The sequence below is a fragment of the Corvus kubaryi genome, unplaced genomic scaffold (genome assembly GCF_017639235.1).
Source record: "Corvus kubaryi isolate FWS band 111438036 unplaced genomic scaffold, C.kubaryi_AGA036_p1.0 37265, whole genome shotgun sequence".
Classification (NCBI taxonomy): domain Eukaryota; kingdom Metazoa; phylum Chordata; class Aves; order Passeriformes; family Corvidae; genus Corvus; species Corvus kubaryi.
In genome coordinates, this window is record NW_024581080.1 from 743,435 (window position 1) to 759,457 (window position 16,023).

Sequence of the window (16,023 nt, forward strand, 5' to 3'; positions counted from 1 at the left end):
TTGATTCATTTCAGGGAAAAAAAAAGTTTTCTTTAAGAAGTCAAAAGCTTCATTGCCCAAAAAGGAATTAAAAGCGTGGTCTGTGACTACGCTTGGTTTCTTAGCTGCTTCTGGTGGGTAGAGGGGAAATAATATGAAATAATAAAAGCCAGTATTGCTGGATTCCTGGATTTTTCACCAGATACAGCAAGATATGTAATCCTACTGTGTCAGCAACACCTACAGGTGTGTCTGCAGTAAAGCTCAACCCCACCCTAAGCAAAGATATCCTGAATTTTTTTTTTCCATCATAACAGGTACCTTTAACACATATGGCTTCCCTCAGCAAGCACTTGTGTCACTGCCCTGGCTCTGTGCCCACACAGGAGGGGGCAACAACTTCCACCTTCGCATTAAGAAAATCTCTTTTCAGCAAGGCTGTTTATCTTGAGTTGTTGTAACATCATTTAGACTCCTTTGCCAACCCCAGAAAAATGGGTTCAATGCCTAAAAAACAAAAATTAATCCTGTCCCTATTGAAAATATTTGTTTTCACACAGAACAAGCTTCAGAATTGTTTGATACATGACAGAACGTGCTGCAGCCACAGAGCTCTCCATCAAACCCCATCCACCACATCAATGAGGAAAAAAATTAATAATTCTTGTGGAGGTTTTGGTTTGCCTGCATTTTAACTGAACAATAAGTCATTTAAATTCCACTGGGGGAGCAAAGGAAACATCAGTCAAATCTCACTTGACATGCTCATCACCTGACTCAGTGTCAAATCAAAACATTCTGCTTTGTTCTTCCAATTATCAAACTTGAAGACAAATTACCACAGCAAAGTCAGGCTCTGCGTATTAAAACCCGTTGTAATGTATTTGAACCCTGATAGTGTGCCCCAGCCAAACCACCTCCAGTTATTCTTATCAGAGCCCTCAGGAATTCATCAAGGTTACTGAAATGCAAACTGTGCTAAATTGGGAAAGAAGAAGCTGAAAAACAGAATACCAAGACAGCAAGAAATAGATAAAGAAGGACTGTGCCTCACTGGACTAGAACCAATCATATTTTCTGAAAAGTGCATGCAGAGTGTGTGGACAAGATAGAGGGACCAATCAAGTAATGTGTGATCGTGTGCACAGCAGTTGTAAAATGTGTACGTGGAGTGCAATGTAAACAATAAAATGGCTTCTGCGAAATCACATTGATTCGTGGTTCAGAAGTCCTGAGCTCCCGCATGCTGGTGGCCCTGACGTGATAAACGCTGCGATAGTGAAGCAGACAGGACCCTTTGGATTCTGAAGGGGGTCTGTGGAGTGAAAAGGCCGGGGGACCCCATCGGAACCTGCTGCGGCTGGACCGTGGAGGGGGGCAGAATTGGAGGATGGATCCACTGGAGTCTGGGAGCAGAAGAAAGCTCCTGGGAAAAGAGCTCCGGAAAACGTACGCTGCAGTGGGTACACCCGAAGAGGTGAGTGACCGGGGGCTGGAGGATGGGGAAGGGACTGTCAAAGGAAGAACAGGCCACGTTCAGGGTTCTCCAGCGTATTGTCTCCGAGAGAGAAATTAAATATGACCCAGAGGTCTTGAAAGGACTGTTAAGATGGGGTCAGGAGAGAGGATTTTTTGCCACCCTCTGGAGTGTTGTCAACACCCTTGAGTGGGAAAGGCTGGGAATCGCTCTCTGGGATGGATTAAAAGAAACTAAGGGACTTAGCACAGTATGGAAATTAATAATAACGGTGCTAAGGCAAATAGAAGCAGAAAAAACAGCTGCAGCAGGGGCAGCAGCCCGTCTAGAGCCAGGTGGTCCCGCGACTGCCTTTCCGACATTCGCACAAGAATTTTTTGGGGGAGTAGACCCAGTTATACCGTCCCTGCCTCCTGCACCCGCGGAGACGGAGTTACAGGCTCCGCAGCCCGCACCAGAACCAGAGAAAATAGAAGTGAATGAGCTACCCTCTCCACAGCCTCCAGGATTACCTACGGGGTGTCCCGTGGCATCCCCTGAAGAGTTAACAATTGCATTAGGAGGGCACGGATATCCCCCGCGACCCCCCTCACCGCCCGTTCAGATGCAAATGACGGGCATTCAAAGGCAGAGCATTTGCGCAGCTTTGAAGAGGAAGAGCACAGGCGGCAGGAGAAAGAAAGAAAGAGAAAAAAAGAAACCGCTACTGATGGCGGAAGGGAGAAAGAATCCTGAATCGACTGCCAAATCTGTGTACGGCGGTGCCGAGCTTTCGGACCGCGCTGGCCCGGCTCGCCGGGGTGGGGTGGCCCCGGTGGGGTCCGTCCGCCCTGTGACTCCTGCCGAGGAAACAGAGAAGGGGGGAAAACCGCGGGAGCGAGAAGGGGAAGAGGGGAAATTCCAGCCGGGGCAAAAGTTAGAGCGGAGCCGGGGAATGCGAAGAACGACTGATCCCCCGGCTCAAAGGCCGGAGCGGAAAAAGGAAAGTCCTGCCTGCGGCTCCCCAAGCCGCCCTGCTTCCGACAATCCTGCTCGGCGGTGGCAGGGAATCATACGGGAGGCTTTGGTAGAGGGTGAGTTTATTCCACAAACGTTCCTGGTAATCGCTGCCCCCGGTAATCCAAACCAACACCAGTGGGTGGGGCTGGACTGGAAGCTCATCCGAGAAGGGCAAAAGGCTGTAATGCAGTACGGATTAACTAATTTGTATGTACAAACCTTGCTGGACCACATTTTTACTAGTGGTTTAATGGCTCCGTTTGATTGTAGAAAGCTGGCAGAAATCTTTTTAAAACCCACACAGAGACTGCTATGGCAAGCGGACTGGGAAAGGCGTATAGATGCTGCCGTGGTTGAAAATCTTGGGCTCGCTCAAGGGCACCCTCGGCAGTTTACCACCCCAGACATGATGTCGGGGAAAGGGCCTTTTGCTGATCCGCAAGCTCAGGCACGTTTACATACAGCAATTCTGCAGCAGTCTCAGCAGCTAGCACGGGAGGCATTCCGTGCTGTCCCAGACATGGGACTTCCGTCACCATCCCATACAACCGTTAAGCAAGAGGCAAAGGAGACTTTCATGAGTTTCATAGATTCCTTTGCAGATCGTTGGTCTCCTATTTTGCCATTGTCTGTGGCTGTGCTGAATAAGGAAAAACATGTGATGGCTATACTGATGCAGTGGGATGGCCCGGCTAAACAGCCACTAAAGATCTTAGAGTGGGTGTTTTTACCATTCAGTTTGGGTAAATCTGTGACTATGTGAATGGAGGCTATAGCAAAAACTGCGGTGAAGGCACGGAAATGAACATTGGAAATTGCAGGAAGGGAACCCCAAAATATTCTTCTTCCATTAACTAAGGATTACTTGCAATGGTCATTACAGAATTCAGACACCTTACAATGGGCATTGTTGAATTTTCCAGATCTCATTAGTACTCATTTTCCCCCTCATAAATTATTTTCTTTACATCAACAGGTCGAAGGACTACCTTGGTTATCAAAGCAACTTGTAGAAGGCCTCACGGTTTTCACTGATGCCAGCCAAAAGAGTTCTAAAGCAGGTCTGACTTGGCAGGACAAAGGCAAATGGCTCAGTGAAATCCTTGAGGGACCAGGAAACTCTTTGCAGGTTCCTGAGTTGCATGCTGTTATCCAGGTATTTGAAAAATGGCCAAATGGTCTTGTTAACATTGTTTCTGATTCTCTTTATGCAGTAGGTGCTGTTGAGCGCATGGAGCGATCATTACTGAAAGAAACTCGAAGCCGGCGGTTGTGGCAACTCTTTGTGCAGCTCTGGCAGTTACTTAATTCCCGCAAGCAGGATTATTTTATCACCCATATACGGAGTCACTCTGGTTTAACAGAAGGTCTGGCCTTGGGAAAAGAGAAGGCTAACCAACTGGTGGCACCACTTTGGGCCTCTGCTTCTCCCAGTACTGATAAGTTTGGCCAAGCCAGAAGGCCTCACGAATTTTTTTCACCAAAGCACAAAGGTTTTACACAAACAATTTGGAATATCGCTGCAGAATGCTCAAGGAATCGTCTCAACCTGTCCACAATGGCAGGGTATGATTGGTGGATTGGGTCCTGGGGTTAATCCTCGCAGCCTAGGGCCTCTGCAATTACGGCAAACTGATGTGACTATCTATGCCCCTTTTGGTCGCTTCAAACGCCTTCATGTAGCCATAGATACCTTTTCTGCCACGGTCTGGGCCACTCCTATGGCAAGAGAAGGGTCTCGTTTTGTCATTTGACACTGGCAAGGCGGTTTTGCCATAAAGGGCTTGCCTCAGGAAATCAAGACAGATAATGAGCCAGGTTATATAGCCCAATGAACCCAAGATTTCTTGGCTCTTTGAGGAGTGAGGCATAGCACAGGCATTCCAGGTAACTCTACTGGACAAGCCATAATTGGAAGAACACATCAGGTACTCAAAGGGCTGCTTGATAAACAGAAAACAGGAGAGGATGGGCTGAGCCCATAGGACAGAGTACTGAAAGCAGTTTATGTTACGAATCATTTACGGTTAGTAGGTACTCACAGTGACCCACCAGCATTAACACATTACTCAGGTTTGCAGCAAGATTCTGAATTGATACAGCACCGACCAAAAGTTCGTTTTAAAAATCCTATGTCAGGGTCATGGGAAGGACCTGTGGAATTATTAATGAGGGGAAGGGGTTATGCTTGTGTCATTATAGATGAAGGACCCCAATGGATACCAGTGAAATGGGCTCACCCTTGGCTTGAGAAGGACACTCTGATTCCTAATATTACCGATAAATAAACATTGGGGTTTTTTTACTTTAGGTGTTGCTGCTGCTCAAGCTCTGGTGATGCTTAATAAGGTGAGAGGTTGGACAGTCAAACAGTTAAATCAGATATTCACTGATGTAGATAGTACTAGACACAGGATGTTGCAGAATAGAACTGCTATAGATTTTTGTTACTGGCACATGGGCACAGGTGTAAGAATTGTGAAGGAAGCTTTGTAATTACTATTAGCCATTACTGTATTGCTTTGTGTTATTCCATATATAATGAAATTGGCGACCCGTTTGTTGGAAAACATAGTAAAAAGGGTTTGGGTGGTGCAAGAAGAAAAAGGGGGAATTGTTGTAATGTATTTGAACCCTGATAGTGTGCCCCAGCCAAACCACCTCCAGTTATTCTTATCAGAGCCCTCAGGAATTCATCAAGGTTACTGAAATGCAAACTGTGCTAAATTGGGAAAGAAGAAGCTGAAAAACAGAATACCAAGACAGCAAGAAATAGATAAAGAAGGACTGTGCCGCACTGGACTAGAACCAATCATATTTTCTGAAAAGTGCGTGCAGAGTGTGTGGACAAGATAGAGGGACCAATCAAGTAATGCGTGATCGTGTGCACAGCAGTTGTAAAATGTGTACGTAGAGTGTTACGTAAACAATAAAATGTCTTCTGCGAAATCACATTGATTTGTGGTTCAGAAGTCCTGAGCTCCTGCAAAAACCCAGGTCAAACAATGTTGGTTTTTATTAAGTGATTACAGCTTCACAGAGGTCAGAAACAGGCTGAGAACTTCAGAGTTGAGATTACTAATTGGGGCGCAAAATTTAGAAAATTGGGAAGGTGTTTTCAAATCAATTCCCAATTCTCTCTGCAGGGTTTTCTGGAACCCTCTGCTAATCATGAGAACTTCGTCATTTTACTCAAACCAACAGGAAAATGCACCCATCCATTACTCCATCTTTTTTTTGATCAACATTAGTGCCTTGTAGGGGAGGTTGGAGCCTCAGATCCTGAAGATTTCTCTTCCAATTACCTCTTGTAAAATCTCCAACATGGTGTTGCAGGAGGAAAACAGCTTTTTAAAGCTGGTTAAACATTTCTGACATTGCCATCAGTACATATTTTCCAATTGCCTGGGAAACAGTTTAGGAACTCTTCCAAACCCCAAATTACTTGGTGTGTGATGGAAAGGAGACTTCAACACTAGAAGATTTATTGGTGTTCCCCCAGCAGGAAATTAAGAATAATTTCAAGCAGTTGCAGCTGAAGTTTCTGCTTTTTAAAAGGAAGATTTCTGTCCCTGCCCTGTGACCCACAGCCAGACATCAATTGCAGGACATTAATTGAAGTTATCCACAGGGTGTTCATCGTTAACTTTTGCTCATTAAGCAGGTTTACCACTCCCCTGCTTTTTCCTTCCAAAGAAACTACGGAGCTACCTTGTTCTTCCCACTGGAACAGTTATTTTACTGTTAACCTAGGAAATCGACTGGTTAAAAAGGCCAAATAAAAGAAAAAAAACCAGTCCAAATAAAGGAGCCTGTAGATGTAGAGATTAATTTCACACTGTGGACACAGCAAGGGAGTTCCAACCCCTAAAAGCAATGTATCCTCTCTGAGTTGTTTTCTGGACTCCTGGCTTTACAAAAGTAAAGGCTCCAAGTCCTTAAAACAGAAAGCACTTTTCTTCTAAAGCAACATTTCAAATATTAAAACTGATCCATTGATCTTTAAGTTCTAGCAGTGATTTTAAATGTTCCAAATAAACCAAATCTGAATGCAGAGCACAGAGGCTTAGCAGTGCCACTGATGCCACTCCAGAGCCATCCCCTCCATCCAGCACCTAAATTATGCAGAAATTGGAATAAATGGAGGAAAGGAATTTAAATTTTGGATGCAGTCCTCAGATGTAACATGTTTTCACACTCATGTGAATACAGGACTCTGAAAGCAGGCAGACAAAGCCCACATGTGGTGTACCCCAAATCACTGAGTGATTATTATCATCCAACTGGCACATGCCAGTTGGGAGGGAATTGTATTTGGTTTAAGCAGCTCACTCTGAATAAGGGTTAAACACTGGCTACTCAGACTTGGATTCTATTTTCATTATGAATTTATCCACCTTTCACTTTTCAGCCATTTAACCACATTGTACATTTGTATCTGTGCTGATTGTTGCCACTGAACCTGAAGGTATATATAAAGAGTATTTTTCTTCCCCCAAAGAATGCAAACTTAAATAATTCAAGACAATACATTTTTCAGCAGCTAAAATGGATTGGCTTGAACAGCACTGTAGATGCTGAAAAGCAGGAGCAGAGGAATTTTCCAGCTGCTGAAGCATTTTGTGAAGTTTTCCTTTCTCGTGCTTTAGCTGAGAAACAGAGAAAGACGGTTCTGTAAATGACTCTCGATCTCGCACCTGCACGGTCTTGTTTTGGTTCACTGAAGAAAATCCTTTGAAATAGGCGTCGTAGCATTCAGCCAATCACTCTGGGAGGTGTCGGGTCAAGCAGCCAATAATGTCCTTTCTCTATTGCGAACCAAGTTATATAAACGAGGTGATAATTAATTAAATAATTCCGTTCATCCTGGACCTGAATTTGTGTCATGATTCTCGCCGTCCCTGGGGACAACAGTAACACAGCACCTAAAGAAATACCCTGGTCATGGTCTTCCAAGCATGAAATCCCTTCCACCCAAGAAATTCCAGTGAGGAAGAGAGCTCCTGTGGAAGGAAGATAGGATGACTCTTCTGCTCTGCACTGTGCATTTGGATTATTGCTGAAACACTGATTTCCAACACAATACTGGGTTTCTAATCCCCCCAAAAGATTTTGCTTTTGGCAGAGGAACTCAAATTTTCACTGAGGGGCAATCAGACTGAGAAGCTGAGAGAGACACAGGCACACAAACACACAAATATCACCACAGTATCTCCAGACTTCTATTCCCTAAGGCAGGGCTAAATTAAATTTCTAAATTATTTTCTCTCTCGATTCACTCTGGCAAAATATAACAGCATCCCACCACAGCAGCCCAGCACAAAGGACGGGGGGATCTATCAGGATTTGCAGAGCTCAGCCAGAGAAAGCTAAAAATACCCAAAAAGCAGCAGAATTGCAACCACAGGTAGGAACCAGAAGACAAAGTTTCAAGTCTTTGTTTTCAGTCTGAAAAGTCCTTTTTTCTCTCAGTGCTAAGTCAAAGTCTTCCACCAAAGCAAACAGTTGAAAATATTATCAAACATTCCTAACCAGGGAATTCATAACCCTGAAATATGAACACAAATTCAGGACAAAGTGATGGCAAACATGATGAAGGTCAAAAGAGTGCAGGATTTAATCCATGCCAGGCTTTCATTTCCGTAATCAAATTTTGGACATCCAACCCTTGATAGTGGCTCTACAAATGACAGATTTCTGCCATTTGGGGTTTGTTAGGTCTTTTTACCACAAATAATCAGTAAAACACAGATTGCAGAGAAGCCTCAAGGCTGAGGAACTGGGCAGAGCAGAGCAGCAGCATGATGTGCTCTGCTTCCCCAATCCCGTTTCCAAAGGAATCTAGGGCTATGGAATGCTGCAATTAATTCAGGTATCATTTTCAAGTGAGTTCCTCATCTTGTGGAAAAATGCAATGTGGCAGAGAAAAAACCAGTTTTATGTTTTGAGCATATTCAATGAGCCCCAGTGACACTCAGGTGCTGCCAAGGCCATCCAGGCCAATTTTCCCAAATAATTTCCATAATCTCTTGTGCCTGCATCTGCAGGTGTTTGACTGCGTGGCTTTCAGAGGCAGCTCAGTTTTTCGGACCTCTTATTTTCCATTTTGCTTCAATAAATGCCTCCCTCCTATTTTCACTCACTCAATTTTATTACAACTTCATGTGAAGAATTCCCTTCGGATCATTTGGGAAAGAATATACCAGTCCCAAGGGAGCCTTGAGCAGAAATTTCCGTGGGGATCCTCCTCGTGAAAGCAGCTGACCTCGCCATAAATATTCATCTTTGCAATGTTTAAGGAATAAAATAAAGTAGGAAAAGTCTTCCTATAGGATTATAAAAAGTCTGGCACTTGGCACATGCACTGAAACAACACATTTTCCATTTTTTTTCCAGAAGCATAAAAATGCTGCTGCTGCATGGCTCTGGCAGTTCTGGGCTGATAATTTGGTATTTCTACAGATGAAAACAATGTCGAGTTTAATAATAATGTATTGTTTAACTCCTCTGGTGTTCATCTGCAGAATCCCAAAGGTTCCTAGAGACATTCTTAATGCCCTGAGCAGCACACAAAACTTATAGTTATTTTCCAGGTGTTGAATTGTGCTAGAGGAAACCCCTCATATTCCAAGCTCTAACACTGCTTCCTGTAGAGTTATTTTAATTTGAGTTTACCTGCCCTTCTGTGAGGGACAACTCTTAAAGCAATTCTACCATCTTGGAATAAAAAAAAAAAAAATCTGATAAAATTAAGAAAGAAATCCAACACCTTTGAAGACGTAGCATGAGCAAAGACACAGGTCATTATTGCGAGAGGACCAGTTTCAACACTTTCTCTGTGACTATGAATCAAGGTCTAAAATATCCAGGCATTTAATTTCTCAAACTGTGCTGTCTCAGGATCCAGCTCCAAAGATTTTTGCAGAAGAGAGTGGTCAATGGAGCTGCTGCTGGGCACAGAGGGAATATCTTCCCATTTTCTGGGCTGCACCTAAAGCAGAGGGAAAAAATTCCATGAGCATCAGCTGCATTCCATTCATCATCCTGGAGCAACAATACTGTGGGAAGAAGCACGTGAGCCAGATTAACACCAGTGACAGAGGAGCTGGAACCACCTTTTCATGACTTTGCAGAAAGCCAGTCATAATTCACCCCCACATAAACCAGACAAGGCTGAAAGTACCCTGAGTTCTGCAAATGAAAGGTGTTAAGTATGTTATTATTATTCAGAGCCATCAATCAGCCACCTTTCAGCAGCACTAAGAATTCAGTCAAAGCAAAACTCTCAGCAGAATTGCTCCAGAACAAGTCAGGCTGCCTAAGGAGTATTCTCAATTCCAGGAGTGCATGGCTGCTGCCAGACCCTGCTCACCTAATGCTGCCTCCTGTACCCAATTACACACTTGTTTTTGTTAATATTACATGAGAAATCCTTACAGTTACAATAAATCACCTCCTGTGAATCCTGCAGCTCAAAATTTTTTTAATGAACGTTCATTGCGGCAAAGAAAAGATCTCCTCGAACAAAAGCACTGGGCAAAAAATGCAGTTTTATGACACATGAACTTCTGGCTTACACTGTCTCTTTAGTGCAATTTGTTTAGTGAATTTATCTCAGGATGCAACTCTGGAATGCGTAAACAGGCAGGGTTTAGGCTCTGTCACATCCACTGGTGACTGGGAAACCAAACAACATCACTGACATTCTGGTTTCTTTATACAACCTGAAATATTTTGTTTGAGCTTGATGTTTGGCGCATCCTCCAGCCAGGAGCTGTTTTGGCAAGGATGAATCCTCAGATGTGCCACAGTGAGGGGCCAGAATCCAACACCCACCAGACATGAGCTGCCCAGGTCAGCGGGAAGATAACCCAGCCATAGCAAATTTACCTGGTCTTACTGGTAGCCACAGGGAAAGCCACAACCTGTATTAAGCACTGGAACACTTTTAGGTCAAAACCAAACCATGTTATAAAAAACTGGCAGGTTACTGACAGAAAAGTGTGGGTTGGAATGGAGATAACTGCATGTTGCTGCTTTTGGGAAGGTGAGACCTTCCAAACAGATTTTATTCCTAATAATGCGAATAATTAAGACTGGGAGTCAAGTGACACACAAGAAAACAGGGGAAGAACATGAGTGCAACAAATATTTACATGTGTGGTGATTTGAAACAGTTGAAAAGTCCCTTCTGTGTTTTTTCATGGAAGTTTTCTTTCATGGAATCACAGGATGGTTTGGGTTTGAAGGAACCTTAAATCCCATCTCATTCCACCCTCTGTCATGGACAGGGACACCTTCCACTATCCCAAGTTTCTCCAAAGCTCCTCCGACCTGGCCTTGGATACTTCAGGCCCTTGCCAGAGCTGTCCAGAGCAGTGGTGGAGTCCCCATCCCTGAATGGATTTGGTGATCTTAAAGGCCTTTTCCAGACCTATTTCTAACCTCTATACAATTCCATGGTTCTCTGTCACCTTCAGGCAAACTGGGGATCAACTCAGCACTACCCACTGTAAATTCCAGTCCTGAATATTTTAGTGACTGAACTGTATTTGGTTAGAGGAGGAAAAAGCAGGGTCTTTAGGACCTGTGTGTTCCCCAGCAGAGACTCAAGACCTGCCCAAACAGTGGTAGTAAAGTGAGGGAACAGCTCAATTACTGCATCGGTGGTACTCAAAGCAAATCCATGTGCCAGAGGCAAAAGGAAAAGCAGCAGCGGCACATAAATGACGGCATTAATTCCAGTGCATAATGGGATCCAGATGAAATTGGATGTTATAACCAGGAGAAGGCAAAACAGGGAGCTCACTGAGAGCAGCACAGTGGCAGTGACAACACAAGGGACTCCACCTTCCACCAGCAGTGGCTGCACCCAAGGTGGGGGCTCATCCTGTGTCACAATCCAAGTGGGAAGCATTTTCAAGGCCCAAGGGCCACCTCATTCCCAACACAGCTCCTTGGATGACCTGGGCAGGGGCAGGAGACTCTTTATTCAGCACTGGTCACCTTGCGTCACCTCTTTCAAATCCAGGCCTTCCCTTCCTCCTTTAATTTTTAACTTCAGACTGGAGTTGTGCTTTCCACATTCTAATCCTTATCTTCAGGAGTGTTCTATGAAATATTGGCATTGTTTTTCAGCTAAATTTCTCCGAAAGCCATGAAAGAACACAGTGATACTCAGCAGTGGCAGGAGGAAGAGTAACAGGCATGCTCTGCTGCACACATTAATAAGTGAGGCAGTATCCCTGCAGATAGAGGTGGATTAGTGATAACTGATTAGTCCTTATCAAACGTATCTCCAGGTATCAAAAAATGGAGAAGCAAAAAAGCGGGTCAGAAGTAAATCATGTGAAATGGATGGTGGGGAATAAGAACACAAAACCCAAGTCTCTGGGCCATAAAATGAAAAAAGCCTTGGTAAAAGAGCTTTTATCACAGATCTGTTCCCCACAGTGATCAAAACAAGCTCATAAGCAGAAGAGAGTGTGGGAGTGGGAGTCAAACCACACTAAAAATTTGGGATGGGCTGTGGCTGCAAAAATCAGATTTAAAGAAAAATTTTCTGGTCTGATAGCTTTCCAAATAAAAACCCCTGAAGGGCTCTGCCAGGAAGTCCAGTGGGGCTGGACCTCGAGTTCTTCAAGCTGGTTTTGAAGTCTGAGCGAGCCTGGAGCCAGCCTGGAAACAGAAAAAGGGCACGGAGATCTTGTTTATGCCCCAAATCCATGCAAATTGTTTATGCCACAGAAACACTGAAGAGCCTCCGGTGCCACCCCTGTGCAGGTTGGACCCTGAGTGAACTCTGCTCCTCAGGATCCACACAAAAGCAGCTGCTTTGCTCAGGGCCAGGAGGAGAATGGGCAAAACAATCATTGTACCTGAAAATGTGTCTGTCTGAATTCCAGACCAAATGTGAAGGAGTGGGTGACACAAAATTTCATTGCACCACCTAATTGGAGTTCTGAAGAAAGCTGACTTGGAAATCCCATGTTTTGGGACAATTCTCTGTAATAACTGCTCCTTTCTAATTTTCAACTGGTCTTTTCCATCCAGAGCACTGCTCCTTCCCAGGCTGCCTGGAATGTAGAAAGAGAAGCAAAAAAACCCTTGAGAGACCATTTCCAGACCCTCTCTTTACAAGGTGGAATTTAAAAGAGAAAATTAGGAAATTGAGAAAATTTGGAAGTTTAAAAATTGGAAAATTTGTTGGAATATGAATTGGAAAATTAAGAGAGGCTTTTCAGACCTCTCATAGAGTCTGAAAAGGATTATCTGACCCTCTCTTAGTCCCAAGTGCCCAAAGTTTACAGCCTCTTAAGCCAAAATTTGGAGCACAAAAAATCTTCAAAACAATCTCAACAAACATTTTGTTCTCAGGCATTTCAGGAGCTGGGAGGTGACTAGACACAGTCAGATTTTAGGGGCTGAGGAGAGAGGGACATGGAGATGACTCCAGTTGCTAACGAGGATTAAAGTCTGATGGTTTATTGTTAGCTCAATTATCTTCCTACCTCTGATAAAGCAGCCAGGTTCCCAAAAAAAGGCCAAAATTCTCCATTGTTATTCTGCTGTAGCTGAGCTCAGAAAAGGAACAGAATCAGCCACCCTGTTTTTCCATGAATGGCAGAGACTGTGGATCCACAGAGAGAGAAGGGAAAAGCTGTCTCCAGACGATCATGAAAATTTCCTCGGTGGCCTTGGGGGAGGAAGAGAAGTGACATTAAGGTCATTTTGTAAGGCCTTGAATATTTTTCATTCAAAATATGTATCACATTTTAATCAAACCAGTTCGGTGCTATTTCTGTCCAAGTAATTTGCATTCTGGCTCTGTCAGAGGGGCAGTTATGAGTCAGCTAAGCTCTCTAATAAAATAACTATCAGAAAATTGTCTTGCATTATTCATGTTAATTATACTGAACCAAAGACTGTAGACAGGAGAATGTATTTTGCATTGTAATATTTTTTTGCCTCATAGAGATTTTAGGAATTGATTGGAGCAAGTTTCTTTCTCAAGAATAAACATGCAGGCAAAAACGGTGTCAAACATACCCGTGCCTTGGCAAACAACAGGAGCTCTGCCTCTGATTTTTTTACCTTGCTGGCTATGGAGAATAGATTTTGTTTCTCTTTAAACAGGTAAAATAAAAATAAAAGCCAGTGCCCCAAATGAGCAGCACACTTATCATTTACGGATGCCTGAATCAAGCCTCTGTTAAGAGGGATGGCAATTTTCCTGGCTTGCCTCTGCTCCCGCCAGCCTGGTATTTTGATTTTTTGATGTAAAATGTTAAAAAGCAACTTGCTCTCTCCTGAGTAGCCCTGTTAAAGATTCCATCTCAGGCTGTAACACAAATACAGTATCTGTTGCTCTCCCTGCCTCTGCAATTCAAATAAACACAAACCTGGCAGGAGACAGGCTTGGGGTGCCTGCACCAATAACAACTTTACTGGGAAACTCTGTCTGGGAAAGATCCCCATGAGAGAATCACTGAGAATTTTGGGTTGTAAAGGCCCCCAAAGATCGTTTTCCACCCCCTGCCATGGGCAGGGACAACTCCCACTATCCCAGGTTGCTCCAAACCCCATCCAACCTGGCCAATACCAAACCCAAAACTTCCTAAAATGTCACAAACCACCCCAGTGTAGTCTATGAGTGTTAAAAACATCATGAAACACAATTAGCTGAGTGCCATCAACCAAACTCATTAATTCTTCTGTTCAAGTTTTGGTTTTCTACTTTAAAAAACTCAGCATGATGGTTTTTTTGTTACATTTAACAGATTAGTTATCTAAACTCCTTTTTCTTCCAGCATTTCCAGAAATTCTCCTTCAAATTGCTAAAGAAAGGATTTATAAATGTCTGGTGACGCTTGTATTTTTGTTAACAGAATACCTTTGGTATGGAAAGGAAATAATTGGAACAAGGAAGATGTGGGGGGAGAAGGGGTAAACAAAACTGAGGGATTTAAACCCTTGCCTTATTTTTCCCAACTGTGACAAACCTCATGGAAGGAGTTCCCTACAAATATTCAGGTGCAGGAGCCAGGCTGGGGAAGCTGATTTAATCCCAGACAGGCTGAAGTGGTTCTGTACCTTCCCTACGCCGATCCATCAACAGGCAGCAAGGGAATGGAAAGGAATTTATCACCATAACAGCAGCCAGTTCACATCCATCGTGCTCCACGCTTCCCAAGGGCTCTCTGGAACCCCATTAGCGCGGTATCCTTGAGGATGTGTGACATAAAAGGTCATTAAGTCCCCGTGTAGTTGGGGACGTGGCCATAACCAGTGGCAGATACATGGTGCTGCAAACACCAGCCTGAGATCACTAAAACAGATTGGTGGGCTGAGCACACTTAACCCTAAAGGGCAGGAGGACACCACTCAGGCTTTATTACAGTAATTCCAAAGGTATGGGAATGATAACTGGAGGTTTTACCTAATCATGATTCAGGTTTCTGGTATGTTGGGCAGATGTGTGTGGATCCAGCAAGGTAATGGATAGGCAACCTACAGAATTTCTATAGAACATGGACTAATTATAGAATTTGTGTTGGAAGGAGCACTAAAGACCATGGTACCCTCAGAGAATTCAGAGTTTTTCTGAACAGGACAAAGCGATGAAACACTCCCACTGTTTGTAGCCCAATGTAAAGGAGACCATATAAGAAATAGAAGAGATTTGTGGTTCAGACCTTGACTAAAGAGTCCTTCTAAACACCTTCCCATGGCTTTCTCCAAGGAAACTTGCAAATAACCCAGCTCAGCTTATGAACTTCTCTGAATCAAGTTTTAATGAATGCCTGTTATTCTCATTTTTCAGAACAGGCTCTTCCAGTCTTGGGGGATTGATGGCAATTCCAAGTGCAGCACTCAACAGGATTTGCTTTATTATCTGCAGTTTGCACCTCTTAAAAAGAAAAAAGTTGGCATGTAAGGATGAATACAACCAATTAAACTTACACAGTTACAGAGACACCTCTGCCTGCCACTCTCTCTGCTCACTTCTGCAAGGGCTGTTGGTTTTACCTCTACAATGGTCCCCAGTGTGACACCCATCTTTGAAGAGTCAGGCTTGCTGGTGTTTTTCATTAATCACTGCGATTACCTGGCCAGGCATCATCAGGAGGAACCCCAAATAGTCACTAGACTACATCTTAGTTGTGTTTAGAAAAAAACCATGAATATTTGCTGGGAAAGCTTCAAAGGAGGAGCTCATCTCTCTCCTGAACACCGACCAGCCATTAAGTGGTTTGCCAATGCTTTTATTATTTCCATACTCTGTGCCTTGACCTTTGCTGAAGAATAACATTAATTTATGCTCACATACGTGTACCACAAGTGCACAGACTTCCACACCCCAAATATGAGCCCAATTAGCCCCTGTGACAATACACGAATTACTAGGTCGACTGTAGTTGTAGTAATTCTTCTTAAGGGCTTAAATAACCTTTTTACCAGCTAAATAAAAAAGTTCAGCTAATGCTAATTAAATATAAGGCTGCTTTGCAAAGTGAAGGCAGAAGATACAGGAAGCCCATTAACGAGCTAACAAAATCAAAATGAAG

The 16,023-nt window shown here is 43.6% G+C and overlaps 1 protein-coding gene across 1 annotated transcript; it reads left to right on the forward strand.

Moving 5' to 3' along the window:
• Nucleotides 1–825: 825 nt before the first annotated feature.
• LOC121662990 lies at nucleotides 826–5,407 on the forward strand. Its single transcript, XM_042024763.1, has 2 exons — nucleotides 826–2,529; nucleotides 3,670–5,407. The coding sequence occupies exons 1-2, from the start codon at nucleotides 1,479–1,481 to the stop codon at nucleotides 4,050–4,052; spliced, it is 1,434 nt and encodes a 477-aa protein (XP_041880697.1). The 5' UTR covers nucleotides 826–1,478; the 3' UTR covers nucleotides 4,053–5,407.
• Nucleotides 5,408–16,023: the final 10,616 nt, after the last annotated feature.

Bases quoted from the DNA above. Each gene is read 5' to 3' on its own strand.
- LOC121662990 (XM_042024763.1), top strand. From the start codon at position 1,479: ATGGGGAAGGGACTGTCAAAGGAAGAACAGGCCACGTTCAGGGTTCTC. The intron at 2,530-3,669 runs GTGAGTTTATTC...CTCTTTATGCAG, and splicing joins ACGGGAGGCTTTGGTAGAGG to TAGGTGCTGTTGAGCGCATG.